General features: G+C 41.3%; 1 protein-coding gene across 2 annotated transcripts; it reads right to left on the reverse strand.

Moving 5' to 3' along the window:
* Nucleotides 1–1,085: 1,085 nt before the first annotated feature.
* LOC117053467 (probable palmitoyltransferase ZDHHC12) lies at nt 1,086–15,911 on the reverse strand. 2 transcript variants are annotated; one of them, XM_033161199.1, is made up of 6 exons: nt 15,794–15,911; nt 11,029–11,125; nt 6,778–6,930; nt 5,876–6,048; nt 5,099–5,264; nt 1,086–2,225 (listed from the first exon to the last, which is right to left on the reverse strand). In XM_033161199.1, exons 1-6 carry the CDS (start codon nt 15,811–15,813, stop codon nt 2,031–2,033), a joined length of 804 nt encoding a protein of 267 aa, XP_033017090.1. In that variant the 5' UTR covers nt 15,814–15,911; the 3' UTR covers nt 1,086–2,030. The 2 variants fall into 2 exon arrangements, with proteins under 2 accessions (XP_033017090.1, XP_033017091.1); XM_033161200.1 differs by lacking the exon at nt 11,029–11,125 and having other exon boundaries at nt 15,794–15,899.
* Nucleotides 15,912–16,657: the final 746 nt, after the last annotated feature.

Raw genomic sequence — 16,657 nt, forward strand, 5'->3', positions numbered from 1 at the left:
CTTAGTTTATAGCTTTTTACAGGTGTACATGTGTTTGTAGGCCAAGTGCAAAGCCTCTGCCCACATCCAGCATGTTAAGTGAATGTGATTTGAAATGGTTGGACAGAGTTTATGGAAGATACAATGTTAAAATAGGATTGCCATATGTCTGGAATTTCCTGGACATAGCTGGGATTTGGTTGTCAGAAGCAGTGGTGCTTCTGATTTCTGGGTGGAAGTCGCTGAAATGTCTGAGAAAATCTGGACGCATGGCAACCCATGTCGATTTTGGCAAATTTCCTTAAAAATAGCTCATTTGTTGTTGTTGTTGTTGTTGAGCCAAAAATGCTCAATAACGTTTGTGTCCAGATCTTTCATGTTTTGAAAGATGGCAACCCTATGTTAAAATATTCAAGTTCTCCAAAGGAATGTTGGTTGAAAAAAAGAAAAAACAGAAATTGTGAAGCTTAGTCCCACTACAATGTGGATTCAAAGCCTTAGCTTTACATCTGCATCTAGTGTCTTCTGCTATTTTGCCAAAGGGTAATGTAAACATCGAACATGCTATTTCCACCTTCAAAGCAGCCCCAAGAATGTACTTTTTTTCCTTAGAGGTTTGGGTGTCTTTTTCAAAAATATTGCTGATTTTGTGGTGCTGTGCAAAATCAGAAAGAAATGGATGTGGAGGCTTTAACAGCTGTAAATTACTGAGAAAAGAAAAACATCCCAATGTTTACTCAGAAGTAAGACCCTCTGTATTCTGTAGAACTGACTTTCCATCTCAATAAGTGCCAAGGTTTGCAGTCCGAACAAAAAAAAAAAGGGGGGGGAACCACCACCACCTAGTCACATTAATTAACTGACCGATAAATAGTTCAACAAGCACACTCTCAGGTACCCCACCCCTGACTGATAAGATGGGGACAAGTACAAAAAATAGATAACATTTAATACAACAATTATGATACATAAAAAACATAATTGGTGCCAGGCACTCTTTCCCCACCTAAATTCCCTTTTTAAAAAATATGTACAGAACATAAAATCCAGAACAAAAAAGACCAATCTAAAATAACATGGTGAACAGATTGAAGGGGGAAGTGCTTTTTATTTTTTTATGCATATGTTTACATATCCCCCAGCTACAGAAAAGTTCATTGGAATGAAAGAGAAGAAAGTGTCAAGCAAGTGAAAATGAACCCTCACAAATATTTCTTGCAAATCTTTTAACCTTTGACACCGAGAAGAATTATATTTGTTGAGTCTTGAACACGCAGGCTTAGGGTCACTAAGTCACAGAGTCAGCAACGGGGTGCTATTTTATTATATTTCTGCAGGATATAACAGCATGCCTGCCAGCATAAGAGGGAAGGGTGCAGAAGTGCAAAATCTGAACTTGAAATCCACCCAGTTCTGTTGCGTTTGAACATTTACTCTATTAAGACATTCTAAGTCAGCTTCACAGTAAAAAAAAAGTAAGCCAGCACCATCTAGTGTTGAATCGAAATACAAAACTGCAGTGTAAAACAGTATTTAGAATTTGAGTTAAGAACTGCTGGGCAAATTTTATATCCCATGTTAGCTTTGTTGTAACTCCATCAGCATCTTTGAATGGATAATAGGCTGTGCATATATTTAATACTGAATAAGGCAGAATGAAATGTGCACAGTGATTAATAGTGTTTGAAAATGAAATGTGTATTGTGTAATGATAATTTATTGCCCTTTCTCATGAATTGTGGGTGGGTGGGAACAATGACTGAAATATGCAATTTTAAAAATGGACTAATAAATGTGTTGCTGTGCTGTGCTTAAGGTCATATCCCGCACTTAAGGAGAAAGATCCATTTACTCCATACATATACCCACAATCTGTACATGTTCAAAGGTCTGTCACATTCCATGCACATGCAAAGGTTTCTGTCAAGACATTTCTTTTCCCTAGAGAGAGGCCATGCTCAAAACCATGCACCACATGCCGTCAGTTTTACTGATAAAGTGATGTGTTGACGTCCTGGTATATTATACAGTACACGGCTCTTCTATAATCTTTATACCAAAGTCAGTTCTGCTTTTTTCAGTTCCTCCTCTGTTAGAGGCTTGATGATGTGAAGGAATTCCATAAAGTTTAGTATAATGCCTCTATCAAATGGATTGAAGAACTTCCCTTGATGGTCCAGGAGATATGCATACTTCGTTGTTTTGAGACATTCTGCGGTAGTTAAGTTGACTGCTGCCATGTAAACCTTTAAAAATGAAGAACATAGAGATGACTTTCAGTTTTACATATAAACTGTTTGCACTGCTGCTGTTGCTACCCTCAGATGACACCGTACTGCAACTAAGATTCATTACTCTACAAGCTGACCAGCTGAACTTTGTGAAATAATTCATCATTATAATAAATGCCTGACTTGTATGTAACACCTGCAATTAAACTGTGGAGCCCAGAGGCAATAGCCTCTTGGGTGTTTTGGTGTAATGGAGAAAGGATTGCAGCTGAAGAATTTGAGTTTACCAACACGTATAACAGCTGTTAGTTTACCGCCAAGAAGAGAACTTGACAGATAGGTTGCATCTGCACCAGGAAACAATAGTGGTACCTCGGGTTAAGAACTTAATTTGTTCTGGAGGTCTGCTCTTAACCTGAAACTGTTCTTAACCTGAGGTACCACTTTAGCTAATGGGGCCTCCCGCTGCCGCCGTGCGATTTCTGTTCTCATCCTGAAGCAAAGTTCTTAACCCAAGGTACTATTTCTGGGTTAGCGGAGTCTATAACCTGAAGTGTCTGTAACCTGAAGCGTCTGTAACCCAAGGTACCACTGTAGATTATTTCAACTGTCACTGAACTGAGAAAGCAGAGCAAAGCTGCATTTGAATATGGACTAGGCTAAGTGTCCCAGGAATGGATACAGGGTCAATCTGACAAGTTCTGCAGAAGCCAGTTTGGAACACTAGAAAAACTCTAACAGTAAATAATCTATCAAAAATAGGCAAGCGAAAGTGTCAGGTGGGATCACGATAGCAGCCAATGCTCTAAATTCAGTTCACAGGAAACTATGGTCTAACCCAGCAGTGGGAAACCTGTGTCTGGTAGTGGATGGCACTTACCTGACTTTCCTCCAGATGAGTCACTGCTGCACAATGGAACAGAGCGGGGAAGAGGGAAGAGGATGGGGGTGGCAAGGCCAACACAGTGCAAACATAGTGGTAGGACCACCAGATTGACTCTGCTGGTGTGCTTGCACCTGGCCAACCTCACCACTCTGTTGCCGCTCCACCCTGGTATACAGCAGCAACTTGAGCAGAGGGAGGTCACATAAGCAGTGCCGCCCTCCCTCTGTGTCGTCTGCTACTACCTGTGGCCCTCCAGATGCTGTTGGACTCCCAACTCCCATCAACTCCAGCCAGCATGGTTAATGGTCAGGAATGTTGGGAGTTATATTCCAGCAATATCTGGAGGGCCGCAGAATCCCCATTCCTAGTCTAGTCTGATGTAATAATCTCTACATTCCAGTGCTTATGACTGTGGGTAATGTATTAAAACATAAACAAAATGTATTTGTCCTTTTCCTGTCGGCATAGTAGCAGCCCAAGACCAGTTGCTTATCATACTGGGCAGCAGCACACAAATCTAAAGGGTCTTGGTTTTATTTCTGGTAACTCTACCATCAGGTTTGTGACTGGCTGTTTGGAGAAAGGCCAGCAGTGGTTTGTGCGTATTTGGATTGGTAGGAAGACCAATAGCAGGTGGTGCCAGAACCAATGACAGTCAGAACCATCTAATTCTAGTTTTGTCCCCATCCTCCTCCCTGCTGAGTTCTACAAGAGCAGACTGTTTTCCAGGGACAGTTCCAGATTTAAAGAAGTCATCCTGGTTTCTGAACTTGGAATGTCCCGCTTTTCCTTAGGATGTCCCTATTTTCATCAGAGAAATGTTGGAGGGTATGCAAGAGCAGCGCTGAAACTAAGGAGGAGGCCACTGTCAGGCAGTGCCACATACCTGGGCTGGGTGGAAGTAAGAAAAGCAGGCTGGTCAAGGGCAGACTGAGCTTGGTGGAGCAGTGCCCCATTCACCCTAACGGACCATCCTCCACTGAGAAAGGCTCTAGCTCAGTAGGAGAACAATTCCTTTGCATGTGGAAGTCCAAAATTCAAGCTTCAGCCAAGTGGATCACAACTAGTGGAGATGCTGAGAGTCTCTGGTCTGGCTCATATATGGCAGCTTCCCATGTTCAAGGAAGCAAGGCCATAAGGAACAAATAGTAGCGTAAGTGAACTACCAAATATTCTGCTGCCCATAATCTTAGTTAATTCTTCTTCTTATGAGAGTTTATCCCACAATATCAGAATATCCTGTCATTGGGTAGTAGAAACTCCCAAACAGAAATAATACAAGTATACAATTTAATCATTTCTGTTGCCAGCTGTATTATTTATGCAGGTGGTATATCAAAACATAAATTATTCTTCAGTACATGTTACAAAGTTAATATCTGCTTATATGCTGATACCAAAACAGTAAAAGACCGTATATACAAAGGGATTGGATACTACTTACTCCCTTGCAAATTAAATGTATTTACCATCAAGCATGCTATTGTTTTATTTTCAGTATGATCCCACTTGAAATCAGCCAGTCAAAAATAGTGCAGTTACTTAGCATCCTATTTGAGTAAACCTTTTCTCTGTCTCTGGCTTTCAATAAAGAGACACTAGAGGGCATTAACAGTTCTATCTAAACTGAGCTGCTGTTCCCACTATACTATACATTAACCTCATCTGGTTTTTCCGTAACTTCTTGCCCTCCCTCTTTTAGACAACAGTCTTTCTAACATCAGCATCCAGTGGCTACCGAGTGGCTCATAGTTGGCCCCCGAAGACACCTCCCTCCAATTTGTCATTAAAAAGCAAACATTTCTGCTCCTACGAGTCCTCTACTTCGATGCCGTGATGACAAAAGGGGACCCCTTAAAAAGTTGCCATTTTTTACTTTATTTTAAAAACTCCTTTTAATAAAAACAATTCACCGATCTCATAGCTACCTGTGATGCCAAAAGCATTTATGTGACCTCCCCAAAGCCTGCTATTAAAAATATGCATTCAAGACGATACATACACACAGTGAAGTCATCATTGCTGATGCTGTGGCAATGACAGAAAGAAAGAGAAATCCGATTCCGATGAAAATACTACGTCCCATTACATTAAACCAATTCCAGCATAGATATATTCCAACAACAGAGTTCAGACACATAGTAGTGAGGAATCCTACAAAATAGGGCCTAGAATGAAGCAAAACAAAAACAAACCAATGCTTCTTCTACGTAAAAAGCTAACAAAGCCTTTGCAAAGTTCAGTCAGTAGAACAACCTTTTTCATATGCAGCTGATGTGGTGATTTAATTCATAAGAACATAGGATGAGGCCAATATACTAAATTAGGAAGGGCAATTCACAAATGGGGAGCCACTACTGAGGAGCCACTACTGACACAAGTTACCACCAGCTGGGTATACCCCAAGTGGGGTGACACCAACAGGGCCCACCTGCTGATTGTAGGGCCATAGATGGCTGATAGATACAGTGGTGATCCAAAAACTTATTACGTCACATGTTAATGTTTCTGATGAGATATATCAACAGTGCAACATCTGATGGTGATGTTGTGAAAAAACAACAACGCTTAGTTACTAATGACTTATAAAGTAGACGAGCAAAAATATCTTGAACAATCTTTCCCAAACCTGTTGCCCTCCAGCTGTTGTGGGTCAAAACTTCCATCACCTCACACCACTGGCAATGCTGGCTTGGACCCGATGACACATCTGAAAGCTACTGGGTTGCGGAAAGCTATCTTAAATGCTACAGGAAAAATCTCTTTTGCACATCGGTACCTGTTCCTGTATCCCACGTTGTTGTAGATAAAAGGACAATAATGATCAAAGCCAGACACACAACGATTTATGATACGACAATGTTTAGCTCGAAGAGGTTTCACAAGGCGGCACACATGACATAGTCTAGGCAACAGGATTTTGCCCTCTTCCCAATAATTAAGATAATCCACCTTAGAAAGAAGAAGATATCCAGGATGGAATCTAAAATGCAATGGCAGAATCTAAGAACCAACTAACCTAATGCTTTTGTATATGTGCTTTGAACAATAGCATCATTTCAGACAACCAGGTGATACAGCTGCTGTTCATGCTTTATGTTCTAGTTGAAGGTGGACTTGTGTGAGTTTATCCATCTCCAGGGCAAATGCATCAGCAAAAAGTGCAATTTCTTCCTTCCAAAGCAGGAAGCATGTGGAACAGTGGTTCTCAAAGGGTGTGGCGCACCACACTGGTGTGACAGGCGAGGATGGCAAGTGTGGCAGGAAGATTCAATCCATATTATATTTTGGGAATGGTTCATATTGTTATGTAGCTGCATTGTTTTATACTATTGGGATGTCCCACGATCATATTATAAAACATGACTTCTTAGATAGTGGAAAACAAAACCAGTCACCAAAACAGCACAATTCTATACTTGTCTACTCAGAAGTTAAGTCAACGGGACTTACTCCCAGATATGTGCTCAGAAGCGCTGAAGCCTTTCTTTGCTAGCTGCCTGCATTAATTGAATTTTCTTATCTTCAACATTTAGGCATGTATAAAAAATGACGACAAAAGAAGGATGCTTTCAATTCAGCAACAGCATTTGTTTAATTCCAGAGGTGATTATTGCCAAAGAGAATTATTACTAATGTGTGAGAGATGGTTGCATATGGAAAGGTGTACAGGAGAAATACCTGTCTGATGGCCTGGTAATATTCATCAGTGTGTTGAGGAAGCAAACCTGGGTTCATCAAAGAAGCTTTTAAGAAGAGGAACCACATCAGAGCATTGCCAAGGAGGAAGGTAGCATGGGCCTTCCACAGGGTGTTAAAAGACAACGGCATAATCTGTGCAATGAAAATAGACAAATGTCTTAACACTTTGATACACAAAACTAACCTGATACACGGGCACACAAATTGAAACATCATGCAAATCATTGTACAAAAGCATCAGTCATATACTGTACTTGACCTCTGCCTGCCTGCCTGCCTGCCTAGGTAAGTATACTGTTTACATGAAATCTCTCTCTCCTTCCCCAACCTCTCTGCTATCTATGCTATCCCACTCTTCTAGTGCCCATGTACTACTCAAGGTGGCTTTAAACAGTTAGGGACTGACAAATCTAAAACTGGGGATAAAGAAACGAGAATTGGATGGAACTGGAGGAGCAGATCTTGAGAGATTGGATGGAATTGGAGTAGCAGTTCTTGAGAGATTTCTCAACATGAGAGGTGAAAGAGACACAGAATATTATAGGTAAGCAGTATGAGGAAGCAGAAAGAGCTAACAGTAGGCAAGCTTATTGATAAGAGACAACACAAGGAGGTGTGTAAGAAGGGAAGCCAATTTGGCATGACCAAGTTTCAGGTTTCTGTGGGTCACAGGCAAGAAACCTGGTGTGGGTTTTCCAAATACACACATGACTCTCTCCCTCAGAGACAGACACACACAGCACCTGGCCTGTTGACCACCAAGCTTTTTGTGGATGGGTGGGGTGGTTGAAAGCTGTAAGAAGTGCTACTGCATATCTCGCAGTCTTGCCTGGGGTTCACTTCTTCCCAGGCCTCCCTGCCCTTGCCCATGCAGGCCTCCCTGCCCTTGCCCATGGCTTCTGGGGCAACTAATAAGTTGTTGTTGTTGTTGTTAAACAATGGAGCTTTGTGTCGAAACATATGCACATGGCCTAACATAGATGAAGGTGCTTGGAGTGGTGCTTTGCAATGGGCCTTTTGCTAGGTCAGAGAATCCAGCAGCTGCTCAACTATGCCAACTCTTGACATTGGGCCTGTAGATAGGAGATACAGACACCCTCAAAATGAGGGTTTAGTCTAACACATCAGTTTTCCAAATGACAAAGTGACAATTCATGTGTTACGGAATTGCATATTTTTCCTGCATTGCAGAGGGTTGGACTACATGATCCCCAGGGTCCCTTCTGACTCCATGGTTCTATGATTCTATGTGTGAGCTGTTTACATGTAGATTTTCCATTAAAGTCTTTAGGAAGGAACCATATGGGTTGGGCAAATTATATGTTTCCTTCCCGGTGTCAGTATTGTCCACTGATAAGTAATCCATCGGTTCCATGTTATTCCTTCTACAGATATTGCCACAGCAACATGAGGTCCAGACACAAGGAACTGGCTCCCATGTTTCTACATGGATCGTTGCTTAGGCATCATTACAAACTGAGTGTAAATGCATCTTGGGACTTCAAATAATGTTAATCAGGCAATTGCTTAGTTTAAAAACTGCCATGGAGGGGAGTTCATCAGCTTCTGAAGCAGCCCATTCCACTGTTAAACAGTTCTTATCATCAGAAAGTTCTTCCCGACGTTGAGTCAGAATCTCCCTTCTTGTAATTTGAACCCATTAGTTTGGGTCCTATCCTTTAGAGAGCCAGTTTGGTGTAGTGGTTAAGAGCGGCAGACTCGTAATCTGGGGAACCGGGTTCGCGTCTCCGCTCCTCCACATGCAGCTGCTGGGTGACCTTGGGCTAGTCACACTTCTCTGAAGTCTCTCAGCCCCGCTCACCTCACAGAGTGTTTGTTGTGGGGGAGGAAGGGAAAGGAGAATGTTAGCCGCTTTGAGACTCCTTCGGGTAGTGAAAAGCGGGATATCAAATCCAAACTCTTCTTCTTCTTCTTCTTCTTGACAGGAGAAGTGGAAATCTTTAAACAGTAAGGACGAGAAGTATAGCCATGCCAGGAAGCCAGTTTAATGATACATGGCCTCTACAACAAGCTATGGAGATGCATAATGTGAATACGTATAGTGACAGTGAAGGGAAAGGCGTCTTGCAGATATGTTTTGAATCATTAGGCAGAGAAACCACTGTAGGAGGAGAGGCAAACAAAGGGGAGATTACTGTTGAATTCCTGCTTTTCTCTTCCCCTTGCCTTGGATTGAAAATGTTTTAAAACTTCACTTCTCATGAAAATATGATTATTTCATTTTGTAAATGTACGTATCAAAGCCTAGCGGTTGTAAAAGCCACTCTGAAAATCAATCCTGTGACAACTGTATTCATCTACTCACTTAAATGCAAAGATATTCCCCTTTTTCCTTTCATGAAATATAATAAAGTGAAAGATGCTAATAAATTACAGTTTAGAATATATTTCGGATTTTTGTTTTCAATTTAGCTTGGCAATTTAGCTCTGCATAGATAAAATACTACCATTTGTTCAATAATGTTCCCGCCAGCTGACTGAAGAATTATGCTCAGATTAAGGAATTAAAGATGCAGTCCTGATCCAATGATTCAATGAAGTCAATGACAGAAGTGCCTTTGACTTAAACTGAGCCAAGGATTGTACACTAAAGCTTTGGGAAAAGTTCCAGCCAGCTCCCTCCCATAAAAAGAGCAACAGGGAATATAAACAGAATAATGTATTATATTAGTACTGTATTGTATAAAGTCCAGAAAATGCAGCGCCTTCCACCTTCTCAGGTCAGTGAGAAACAGATATCCATATGATACGGAACGTCTATCATTTATTTAAATAAAAGCATATTAATGGAATGCAACAGTTTAATATCACACTAGATAACAAGCACCACAAACTTTCTAATATTGGCTGCATTTCATGGAGTCAGTTGAAATAAACTCTTTTCAGGATTTCTTTTTGTCTATTCCTTTCTTCTCTGTAAACCAAGGGGAATTGCCTAGAATCTGGGATCTTGGCCAAGTAATAATAGACATATATTGGCCTGAAATAACTATTTGTACATTATTATTCAGCACTGATGTGATGCACACCATGAATCAACTGCATCATTATCATACTGTTAAGAGCAGTTGCTTGGATGTAATTCCACAGAAATTTGTTCTTAATAACAGTGTCAGGATCAGAGTGTAATGGTATATCAATTTTTACCTTTATTTCCCAGAAATACTGGTAGCCTTGGATTTTATCGGTACCAACTAATCTTCTTCCAACTCCGTATTACAATGATATTTTATATAATCTAGGTTGGCAAGGTGTCCTATTTTACAGAGGCTAGTCCTCTATTTGTAGGGCTGCCAAATCCAAGTCCAGTTTAAAGAAAGAAACATAAAAAAGAGAGCCAGGGGAGGGAGCTTGTACTTGTCCACCAGCAGTTAGAAGCTGGACAGCAGACTGATCAAGGTCACCTGATCACAATATTACCATTTATAGTGAGATACAGTGCATTTCTATTTAACTTACAGCAATTATTTCTAAATTTGCATCTATACATAAAAAGTATCATTTGCATAGGATGTGCATATCTGCCCTCTTTCGTCTTGATGTATTATGTGTGTGATTCATTTCCTCTTTTTTGGCTATGTGTAAGTGGCCATCCTAATGCAATTCTTAGCATGCTGCTACTAATATATTTCTCCAGTCTGAAAGCAGGAGGTCAACAGCACTACCAAAATAGTTTGCTCCATCATGAGATAAGAAGAAGAAGAAGAAGAAGAAGAAGAAGAGTTGGGATTTGATATCCTGCTTTATCACTACCTGAAGGAGTCTCAAAGCAGCTAACATTCTCCTTTCCCTTCCTTCCTCACAACAAACACTCTGTGAGGTGAGTGGGGCTGAGAGACTACAGCTGCATGTGGAGGAGCGGAGACACGAACCCGGTTCCCCAGATTATGAATCTACCACTCCTAACCACTACACCACACTGGCTCTAAGAATAAGCCTTTGCAGGATTGCATTCTAATTCTGATTCAACAAATTATATATCTATCTATATCTATATCTATATCTATATCATGATTAGAGTCTTTATTTTACTACCATTCTTGTAGGGAAAATTCAGTCCCTTAAATAGAGAGCATTGGTATATGTAGGGTTAATTGCCATATGATACCAAGGCTTTCATAGAAAGCAACTTTTTTTCCTTTTCACTTTTATTCTATACAACGGGTACAAGGAAGAGCCATATTTTGAACAAGACCACGATTGCCTTACCCAAAACAGGTAAGTTGGGTAACCCCACAGAAATGTGCAACTATAAAAGAAAAGGACGGCCACCTTTGATTCACCAGGAGAGCTAAACGTCCGTGATCTGAAAATAAAACACAATGACAAATATGATAATGGTCACAGTATCTCAGTCACATAGCAATAGTGTTGTGTCCAATGCTGCTGTTAGACAAACAGAAAGCTCTAATATAAATAAAGCCATGAAGGGCTGGAATCTTAACGCCCATCACTGAAAACCTTAGTAAGCTCAATGGGCTAGTCATGGTTCAAACTCCATTCAGACATATAAATGAATGATGACTCCTTGTATTTCCATTTAACAGTCCTTAATACAATCATGTATAGTTAATACTTCTTACTTTGTACAGCCAGGTGATTTATGTGCACAGAAGACCATTCCCTCCCTTATATTGTCATCTGGACACAATATATAGATTTAGGTTCCTTTCGTCTTTCCCTTTAATCTTTTAATCTCTCCTCATAATCTCTTAATATTTGCCAGTGATTAATCTCCCTGTTACAGCACACTCCTTTCTCCCAGCCCTTGAGAAGACAGCTCAGCTCTGTTACTAATATATGGCTTAGTTTATGCTTGTACAGCCATTATAATGAAATATAATCACTATGTTTTTCCTTTGAAAATGGAGGGATTTTCTTCCACTTTGCCTATTCATATTCTCAGCGCAGTCACTCAGCCTCTTCTTAGACCTTACAAAAAAAAATCAACATAAGCTTTATTTCCTGTCAAATACATCCCTGCCCCCACCTCCAAATCCTGACAGCTGTAATGCTTTCAGACTATTTGGCTGGGTATTCCTAGGCACTTTTTAATAGCCCCCAACCAGTTGATTGTTTTTGTGTGCAAAGAACAATGATTCCTAGTATAAAGGGGATTCTAAGAAGAAGGACTGTTATTCTACTATTGTCATGAAGCGCTGTGGCTTGAGCTACTTGTTTTAAAGCTGACCTTCTATGTATTTCACAGCAGTCTTTGCTAAACTATGGCAAGAACAGAAAGGTCCTCTATTCCTGTGAGACGGGAGAGAATTGTGATGACGAAAAGGTGAAAACCACCACAAATTTACTCACTGGGTTTTTGTGTGTGGAGTATTATGATGGTGGGCTTTCACTGGCCATCATGAGTATTTAGATATGAGAATGGGGAATATATGGCCCCTTGGTGCCCAGGAGAGGACAGTCTAGTTCACACAGGCTTTTTTAGTTTATAAGAAGAGGCTCAGAGCTTTTGTTCAGTTGAGGAGCAGGAGAACACTGCAGGGACTCTGTGATACGCTCCTGAGCATCTTTTTAGTCAGAGGGAAGCAGGGGTAGCTCAGTTGAGCTGGGTCGCTGCTGGAGGGGGTCTGCTTTTACCCTTCAAAGAGCTGAGGCCCCACCACTCTCTGCCATCTGGAGATCCCCTGTTCCCTTAAAAGCCTCCACCCTTTCTACCTTGTTGCCCCATGGTTGGAATCACACCCCCAAACACCTGTGAATGCTACCTCTCTCACCTCCATAAAGTCCACTTTTCCTGTTGGAGTCTTTGACACAATCTCTTCCTTCCCACACCCTAATGTAACTCAGCTTGAAAGTATGCCTAAGCACTTACAACTGAAACAATGTGTTATGATTCCATAGTCCAGCAATGACCAGGACACCATCAGAGCCAATGTGTCAATGGCTTAGGAACCAGTTTGGGTACCTGGCTCTCAGCCTTATGCTGGTAATCAGGGGAGCCCTGAACCTGAGGCTGGTAGGCAGGAACCCACTGAACCTGATAGCATGGCACCAGGCTCTGTAAAAAATCCCATAGCTGCCTTCCCCTGGGCCTGAGAAATCAAATGCCTCATACAGGGAATTCACCATGAGGGAAGTCATGGGATGCAGGAATTGTCCATCTTATGGCCAGATTCTGAAAACGTTTCTCACACAGATTATGCATGATGCATGCACTTAAAACTGGGTCTAGGCTAGCGAATGAATGAATACCACTGAATTTGGTACAGCTTGGTTTTAAATAAATGTGTTTAGGTTTAGTAATGTTCCTTTCCCCCCTGCTGTTCTAGGCACTGATGACTATGAGCCCCAACAAATGCAGACCATCCAGGTGTCCCAATTTTGCAGGGACTTCCCTGATTTAGAGAAGTCGTCCCAGTTTCTGATTTGATCCCAGAATGTCCCACTTTTCCTTAGGATGTCCTATTTTCACTGGAGAAATGTTGGAGGATATGGTTATCCAACCCCTGAGCTGTCTAAAGGCAATCCTGTATAGGGCAGGTTATTTTAATGTTTCATGTTCTATTATGATTTTATTTATGTTGGAAGCTGTCCAGAATGGTTGGGGGGCAACCCAGTAAGATGTGTGGGGTATAAATAGTAAAATTATCATTATGTAATGGGACGTCCCTATTTTCATTGGAGAAATGTGGGAGGGTATGCAAATGCCAACCCAGGCTTGAATGCCATCTTGGCAGGAACCACATGTGGTTTTGAGTCCTGAGTTCTGTGAAGCTATTTGATCACAGAACAGTGCAATGGATATAAGGGAACCCAAGAAAAATGGAAAAGATAACACAGGAGTGAGTGTGTGAGTGCACGGACGACTGCTTGTTGCTGACAAAGATCAAAACCAGAATATTTTTGGACACGAATCAAGGGAAAACAAAGTTTGTTTGTAAAAGAGGATAACTAAAGGAAGCATGCAAGAGAAAGGGTCAAGAGGAAGTTAAAAGGAAGGTGACTTGTGTCTAGGGTTTCTGAGAACCTTGAATTAGCACATTAAGGCTTAATATTAATGCAAAGAGCCATCTGCTTTATGAAACACATCCTATTGGGCTTCATGTTTACAAGCAGTTGAGAAATTCTAGCCAAGCCTGCTAGGCTCCAGCTTCCCTCCTTTCCCCCCCTCCCCAGTTCCTGCTTTGCTTTATTTCCAGCTCTCTAGCATCTGGCTTGCTCCATCCTGATTCTCTTTGTGCTCCTTCAGTGCTGCCTCACCCAACCTGGTGCTCTCCAGATATTTGGGACTACAATTCCCATCATCCTCTGCTAAGCGCAGCACCCAACACACCTGGAGGGCCCCAGGTTGGGGAAGGCTACTCCAAATTGTCACTTACTGCCCTAAAGAACTGGGGTCAAGGCTCAGTAGCGGGGTGTTCCCAGTTGTTGTCCAACCATAGGCAAGGTCAACAAGGGAGCAAAACCTGGATAAGCCCCTACCAATCTGTTTGCTCCCCATTTATACATGCAGATGTATAAAGGCACTTATATATGACACCTGGCCCTATAATAATTACTTGGACTCTGGGTGAACCTGGGTGAACCCTGGCTCAAATGAAGCTATGCAATATGATATCCAAAGCTGTTCAAACCAATGAGGGCAAACAGAGGCATTGTTAGTGGGTAGCACAGGGCTCTCTGATCTGCTGCCTCTTCCCTCCCCCCCTTTTTGCTTCAACATGGATGGGTGGGCAGCAAAGTGCAGTGCTAAAGAGAGCCATATTAATTTTTCTAGGGGCATGCTACACATCAATGCAAATGTGTGCTGTGGGTCTCTGCCCAGAATCCTTTAAGTACCTAGCAGTCACCCTGACAGCAAGTCATTTCATTCCTGACAACTACCTTACTCCAAATACCAAGACAATTGCCTTAAAGTCATCCTCTTTTTTTAATCTGGACTTCTGGCTGTCTGAAATGCTGGGAATCCCAAAGCTGAAATGTTTTGCCAATGTTATGCAATGTTTTGCAAATGTTATGCCACCCTTCGTGTTTTTAGGTACTCAGATGAGATTTAAATAGACTGTGATATTCATTTGCTCTGAAAATGTCATTATGCAACCAAATGATATAAAGGTTGTAACGAAAGAAAAACAGCAATGTTTAAGTCCAAATAAGACACATAGCTACTGTACTCTGTTTGCAAGGCTCTGTTACTATTTCCGTTGGGAATTCTGAATTAGAAAGCTATTTGATTTCCAGCACACTTGATTTGTATAATGAATCCATGAACATACATGGGTACATGAATCAAAACAAACCACCTGATTGTAAATTTTCATTACCATTCTCTCCCCACCCTCCATTTAATTCTCACCTATCATAATACGAAACACCTGAAACTTTAGGAACATAACTGATGAAATTTGCTTTGTATTTTGGGTCAGTATCTTACCTCCTCCAGACTTGCTGGGACATTTCCATGTGTGGTTTCCTGAGGGACACAGGCAGTTTGTAGCAGATCCACTGGAATGACAAGCTGCTGTGGTGTTAGAGCAGGATTAGTGGCTGCTGCTGCTACTTCCTCTGCTTTTGTTGATGCTTCAGCTCCTGGGTGCAACCCTAAGCTTGCATTCCCATGTTAATTCTTGCCTTGCTCCAGTTCCACAGAACCAATTGCTTGTATATCCTCCATTGTGTGTATATGGAAACAAGAGGGATTGTGATCCTGCAGGCCTGTGGGCTGACATCTGAATTTTTAGTAATGTACGGCATGTAGTATACTTCCAGGCACATTTTTTTTTGGTTTCTGTTATCTTACTAAAGCTTTCAGCAGATACTTGACAACTTTTGCATGAACAGAAAAAATAAACAGTGTTCTGTATCCACCTCTTCCTGCACCCACATCCTCCTCCCCTCTGTTCTACTAAGTTCCTCTTCCTCCTCAAATCAACCTTTCCATAACATGGATTATAATAATAACACAAGTATATACACATTCTATAATATTTTGTATGCACACACTATCCCATACCTCTCTGGATTTATCCTCATTGTCAGATATTGAATGATGAAGAAGAGAGATTCGTGGATGTTAACACAAAGGAGACTCCTACCTCCTTCTGCATTTCACTTGGTGCAGCTACCTATATACATTGCCAGCGCCTGACCCTCGGTAAACTCCTGTGCTTTAAATAGCTGCAGAACTCAAAGATGGATGGCAGGTGCAATTTTTTTCAGGGCAGTGCAGTGTGGCAGAGACCAGGGAAAGGGAGGTCTCTCTCTCTCTCTCTCTCTCTCTCTCTCTCTCTCTCTCTCTCTCTCTCTCCCCTTTCCTTGCTATTCACATCTGTGAATTGTGAGTATGAATCTGGGAAAAGGGTGCATTTTGGATTTTCCAAAACTGGAGAGCCTACCAACTCAAATTTGGGCAACAATATTTTTAGATGTATTTTTCAACAAAACTTACACAGGGTGAAGTTTCGGTAAAGCAGAATATGTATCTATAAGGGCTAGAAAGCATGCATCCAAGCAATTTCCCACTTGTCCCATGCTTTCTAGGCAAGGGACTGAGTGGTTTTGTCTTCGTCCCACAACTTTCCCATGGAAAACCTGCTCTTTTGTGCTAAATCGGAACAAACGGCAATCCGTGAAAAACCCAATTGCCATTTGTTTTGATTCAGTGCTAAACCATGGGTTTTCCTGGGGGTGAATGGAAGTGTTGACGAGCCCTAAGAAGAGTTCAATTTTCCTAAAACAGCTTCTTAAATGTAAAACATCTGGTAATATTTCTCTCCTAGGCAGAGAAAGTAGATCACTACTATGTATATCAGATAAACCACACACTAGTACCAAATATGTATTTGTTCATATACATGTGGTCTGCACAAGCAAAACT

Source organism: Lacerta agilis, chromosome 9, assembly GCF_009819535.1.
Source record: "Lacerta agilis isolate rLacAgi1 chromosome 9, rLacAgi1.pri, whole genome shotgun sequence".
NCBI classification, from domain to species: domain Eukaryota; kingdom Metazoa; phylum Chordata; class Lepidosauria; order Squamata; family Lacertidae; genus Lacerta; species Lacerta agilis.